Raw genomic sequence first — 6,279 nt, 5'->3', positions numbered from 1 at the left:
TCAGAAAATACTAACAAAACAATTAAACCATTGCTTCAATGGGAATAGCAGTGTACACAGGTAATAAATATATGGAGCTTAATTTTTTAAATCTTCATTGTCTGAATTGCTTTCCTTTTACTGGCAGGCTTATAGAACTACAAAAGCCATGAAAACTCAATGCTAACTTAAAAGTGCAACCTCTGTTACTTTAATATTTTTATACTGAGTATCAAGGCATTGTTTACAGTAGATAATGAAATGGAGATGGGGCAGAAAACACACCTCTGAAAGACTTTCTACACAAAAGGATGAACACGTAGTTATTTGCACAAAGCATTAGAAAATACCGTGATATTTTATTATTAAAAATGCTGCTGAAAAGTTTATACATATGTGTCCAGCCATATATATCTTCTATCATTACTTAAGGCAAAAAAAACCAAAAAATTGCAAAACAATAACAGAAGAAACCATTGAACCCTGTGTGCCTCTTAAGGACAAGAATATAAGCCTGGGAAAGTACTTTTGTTTTTCTTTTACAGTTTCAAAGTATATTTTGATATCATTATTATAGAATTCTATGAAGACCCTATAAATCTGTTCCCTCTATAAATCATACATCAGTCCAGATGTATCAAATTATTAAATCAACTTGATTGTAATTACTTTTAAAAGCTAAAATCATTCACTTACAGGAACTTTTTTTACCCAAATGTCACAAGCCTGACACAGTACTGTACATATTGCTAGCAGAAGACAATTGGAAGTACTAAACAAATACTTTAATTCACATTACAAACATACCCAACTGATTATGATGCCAAGCATCATTACCTATTTTTTTTTACTTTTTTTTTTTTACTTTTTTTTTAAACCTTTTTTTAAGAGTTATAAACTGCTGCATCTCAGCTGAGGCATTACATAGCTGGTGGAAATGGCCTGGTATAGAGTCAGCATTAATATATTATGTGATGGATCAGTGAAAGAAAAAAAAATTTCCATTTCCTACTAGTTGTACTTTGGGGTTGCTGCTTCATCACATTCCAACCTGAGCTCCCAGGTCAGATTTATAGCACATTTACTGCAGATAAAGGATTATATCAGCCACATGTTGCATTTTTATCATGTCATTAACATTTTATTTCTTTCCTTCAGAATTTTCTTTACTGCCTGCTACAACAAAGAGTTGTGCAGATGAATAGACCTCAGTGAATCACCTTGTCTCGCTTTTATTTTTAGGGGTGACTATTTCAAGTTATTTTATTTGGAAAAAAAAGTGTAGAAAACAAGAAGAGGTACAAGGCATCTTGTGTTAATCATTATGGGACATATGATATTGATGCAGTTTACTTGTGAATTAAAATAGAAAATACATCTGGGATAGTCACATCCAAGTGCAGACCAATTTGTTCAAAGATCTTTGGTTACTATTTCTCAATGTTGGAGTAACTTTCAAAGACAAAATATAAAGCAATCTTCATCTGCAAAAACTATTATCTGGGTTTTCACATTCAAATCAGTTGTTTGAATCAAACTGCAAAGTTACTTTGATAGCTCTGCTTGGCCCCTGTTTTTTCTAGTGAAGGAAAGGCAGAAGGGAACAACCAGCTAATAATTTTGACTTTCCTGAGAGTGATGCTCTCTGGGATTTTCAGTTTTATTCAAATGCAGAACAGCTGAGGATTTCTCTGCTTCTCTCTCCATAACGCTCACTGACTGTGGGACTGAGTGCAATGAATCAGCAAATAAGAATTTTCTGACAGGTACACTCTCAAGCGCAAAACAAGATACTGGGCTGATAAGTTCTTTACACACTCATCGCTCTGAACAGTTTGAACAACAGCCAGCCAACCAACCCTGCATTTCCCAACTTTCAAACTGTAGTTTTATTTTGTTTATCAATGCTGAGGAGGTGCTTTCTCAGCTGAGATTCTACTGCAACTGCTGGTGAGTTTAGAGCTAGTTTTCCTTGAAGGCTGACCAAAACACAGGCTTTCATTGCTTTTGTCAGGGCACAAAACTCTTCCTAATGTATCACAATAACCAAGAACTACAAACTGGACTCCAAATATATATTATTGGATGTTTCTTGGTTCAGTTCAATAAGCTTAAAATAGTAATTCTTTAATTCTTTTCTTTTGCATTTTTTCTCTTTGTTTTCCATTGCTGTGTTGGAATTTAACAAAGGCTAACACAAAATTAAATTATAGAAAAAATGTTTCAGAAAAGAACAACAATCTCCTATGAATACTTTAACATGCACTAGTGCAACCTGTAAGAGAAAATACGCAGGTCACACAGACAACTGTATCCTCTGCATGACACCATGGTCTCATATAAATGAAACATGTTAGAAAAAACTCATGGTTTTTGTTAACCACTAGTAATTAAGAAGAAATTCCTCCTTTGGTCTTGGAGGAAACAGAGGTCATATGACTAATGTATATACACATAGGTCACAATCGAATGCACAATCTTTCTAAAAGCTCTTTTCAAAATGAAAACATCAATAAAAGCTGCTTCTTTTTTGTTTGTTTTTAAACTCACAGCTATGTACATTTTTACAAAGTTTCTTTAAATATAGTTCAGGCTGGCAAGTCATCTCTTTGCACAGAACTATACGTATTTTACTGCATAGTCAGTCCTCCTCTTTTTTTTTTTTCATTTTTGTTTTTCATAATAAAATTCTATTTTCCCCATCTGAATTACAGCTTCATATGCTGGGTAAAAGCCCATGGTGATGTCTTTGTTTTATCAACGGCCATGGTATGGCACATAAAGAATCTTTTTTATAATTTTATTTATTTTAAAAAACCAAAACAAAACACCTGTACAGTCACTGGCTCTGTCTTCCAGAAGACTCTGCTTTGCTTGTTACACTTACAACACCATTTTAAATTACTTCTTCTGGCCTCAACTTTCAATCAAAGTGGCTGAGATCTTAAAGCAGTATTGTAACAGCAATGTACACTTTTCACATTTCACAGGGTTTGTAGTTGATCTTTAACATCAGTGAGTTTCTGTGGGAAGGATCAGTAAGAAAATAATGACTGTCCTTCTCTTTTACTTATTTTTACTTTAGATTTTGACAAGGTGTTCAATGGATGGTATATAACTTTTTCCTCTTCTTTTTTTTCTTTTTTTTTTTTTTCTTTTTTCTTTCTTCCAAGTGGCTTGTGAGGGTAGATGGGGAAGGGCTGAGCTATACCCTAGTGGTCGAATGTCCATGGGGCAAATTTGTACTGTTTTGTCCTCCACTGAAAGTGTTGAAAGTATGCAAAGGCTGCATTCCTGTTAATGTATTTGGAATCATGGTTATGGTGTTGGGTGTCATTAGCGGGATGTCATCTGGGGACCTTCTCAAAGTGAGCGTGTAGTCAGGCGGACAGGTGAGTCTCAGTGTGTCGTGGGCCTGCAGCGATTCACACTCGTGGTCATGTTCTAGCTGCTTCATCTGCAAGGACATGATCTCCTCATTTTGTATGTGTGCTATGTCGTTGGTGGTGTTCCTCTGGGGGCTGGGGCGCCTGTGAGTCTCATGACGCCGCTTGTCCTTCTTGTAATATAATGCAGCAAAAGCTAAAATATTGAGGAACAGCAAGGAGGCCCCCACAGCAATGGTGACACTCAGCTCTGTGGAGTAATCCCTCTTGTTTTCTATCAGAACTGTGGTATCCTCTGGAGCTGTTTTATGGGTGTCTTTTGAATGTTTGGGATTGTTGGCAGGTGTCATTGCTGGGCGTTTGGTGGCTGGCCATAATTTCCCAGGAGAACGCCGGGTCACATACGGAAATGAGGTCATGTCAGGAGGGGGGACTTTAGTTGTGGTGGAAACATACTGAAATATTTCATTCAGGTTGTGAAGGTGTGGTACCAGCTCCAACCAGAAAGCAACTTTGGTTGCTCGATAGTGATCACGAACTCGGGGTTTCAGGCCAATGTGTAAATAAAGTTGGTCTTTAGGATTGTATTTGGACCAGGCCACTTCTTCAAAGCGGTTGGGTTTTGTGTGGATGAACTTTGTGTCCTGTGGAACAGGCTGGTTTGGATCTCTAAAAAAAATTAAAACAGACAATATTACAGTCATTAACCTTCCCACAAAAAACCTACAACAAAACAAAAGCAAACAAACACGAAACCCTCTCAATCTTACAGTTAGTAATTTATCTAATATTTACAGTAACCTAAAAGCAGAAGATAAAAACCGTCCCTAACTGAGGAACAGCTGTTAATAAATAATCAAAAGAAAATTACTTACTGCACAGAACATCTCAGATACTACAATATTTTTTTGACATGAAAATGTAGAAATCATAGTGTTTCAGTTTGCAAAAGGTCATCTGAAGTGATTCAATACCATTCTCCAAGGATGTGTCTTAGAGACATACCATCTTAGAGAAGTACCAACTACCTCTTTCCATAGTAAATGTGTAGGTTCAACCCTTCTCCAGATTTGACACTAACTTTTTCATTTAAGGTACCACTTCTTCCACTGCTGTAAGTAGTAAATATGGGCATCTAAGCCCCATGGCAATATTGGAAGTCCTTCTGAACACACAGAATTTTACTCACTGCATATATTACAAAGGAGAAAAACCTCTTCAAAACCTGAAGTAGCAGGGCTAATACATGTACCTGGGAACTGTTCTGCCTGTTTTCTTTTACTGAGTTATTAGTCCTCCTGCATTTATATAGCTACATGGGTGAAAAAACACCTTTGAACTACCTTTGTGTCACAAATCTTTCCATCATTTCCACTAGCAAATGACTGTTGGTAGCCAAAGGACAATGGGCCTTAACTAAGATGAGAAATATTTTAGCTAAGATCAACCAGTTTTAAAGTACTTCAGCAGTAGTAAGAAAAGAACAGTACACAAGTCAGAGATAATTTCAAAATTGGTAAACCATTTTTTTTTCTTACAGGTGCAGAATAAAGACAAACCAATGCCACAAAGAGCGTTTAGATGTGGTTAATGCATGCATATCTTTATTATTTTATATTTAAATAAATAGCGTGAAAAAATACAGAAAGTTAAAATTACTTTTACAATACTAAGTTTAATAGTACGTTGCACATTAATTTGAATCATCTTTTCTAGCAATGATTGCTTTCTGTGCCTTTGTGATGTATTATACTGAGAGTACATTATTTATTTCCTGTGCATTACTCAGAACTTTCCATTTTCCTTGTTATTCATTTATATAAATTGGCTTATTTCCTGTGAAAAAAATTCTAATATTTTCCTTTTCTTCTGATATACAGTTATGTATATTCTGGGAATACCAAACCATATCCTTACAGATTTTAAAGCATGTTTCTTCTTTCTCCATTTTCAAAAGCCTGTGAATCTAAGAGCCTACTTTAGCATTCCTTTGCAGTACATAAAGAGCTATTTCTTAGTTCTTAAATGAGACAAGTAATTTGACTTTAATAATCTTATGATTCCTGCATTCTTTTTTTACTTGAAAGTATCTTACTTTTTTTTGAGAGACAAGAAGAATTATTTTTCTATATATTTTGGTATTTTGGCTTACTTATGCTTGTGATTTTAGTGTTTGGGTTTTTTTGGGGTGGTTTAGTGTGCTGACTTTTTTTTAATATTGAAATATATCTCATCCTTCCTATTTCAATAACATTTAAAAAATACAAACTAGGGGTTCTGAAATGTTACTCTTTCTTTCTTTCTTTCTTTCTTTCTTTCTTTCTTTCTTTCTTTCTTTCTTTCTTTCTTTCTTTCTTTCTTTCTTTCTTTCTTTCTTTCTTTCTTTCTTTCTCTTTCTTTCTTTTCCTTCCTTCCTTCCTTCCTTCCTTCCTTCCTTCCTTCCTTCCTTCCTTCCTTCCTTCCTTCCTTCCTTCCTTCCTTCCTTCCTTCCTTCCTTCCTTCCTTCCTTCCCTCCTTTAACCACTTCCACCACTTCCGCCATTTCCGCCACTTCCTTCAACCACTTCCTTCCCTTTTGCTCCCTCCCCCCCTGCTTCTCTCATTCAACAGTTAGCCAAATTGTGTTAGTTCAGAAAAAAAAGACAATTTATTGGTAATTGTTCATCCCAGTTCAAACTAAAGAAGTAATATTCCCTTCCAAGCAGAACAGAAACAGATATATGCTGCTGCTTTGAGGGATTCTAACATGCACTGAAGAAGGAAATAAGGCTATTTATTTTGTTATTAAAGAACAGACTGAAAGATCTGGAAAATCTAAACACAAAGATATTGGCCCAATTCAATATATCTACTTTGAAAAAACTTTGGGGTTCAAAATATAACTTCTAAGGCAAATTAATAATCAACGAGGTAA

At 35.3% G+C, this 6,279-nt stretch overlaps 1 protein-coding gene across 3 annotated transcripts in view; it reads right to left on the bottom strand.

The window, feature by feature from the left end:
- Positions 1-318: 318 nt before the first annotated feature.
- Positions 319-6,279, bottom strand: part of NLGN4X (neuroligin 4 X-linked) — a 161,130-nt gene continuing 155,169 nt past the window's right edge. For all 3 annotated transcript variants that reach the window (XM_077173303.1, XM_054654965.2, XM_054654964.2), the window contains one exon: positions 319-4,034. In XM_077173303.1, coding sequence (XP_077029418.1) covers positions 3,185-4,034 — 850 coding nt within the window. In that variant the 3' untranslated portion in view covers positions 319-3,184. The remainder of the gene's footprint in view (positions 4,035-6,279) is intronic.

Source organism: Agelaius phoeniceus, chromosome 2 (genome assembly GCF_051311805.1).
Source record: "Agelaius phoeniceus isolate bAgePho1 chromosome 2, bAgePho1.hap1, whole genome shotgun sequence".
In the NCBI taxonomy this organism is placed as follows: domain Eukaryota; kingdom Metazoa; phylum Chordata; class Aves; order Passeriformes; family Icteridae; genus Agelaius; species Agelaius phoeniceus.
Note: the sequence above shows the minus strand (reverse complement) of the source record. Positions and strands in the feature narration are given on the sequence as shown.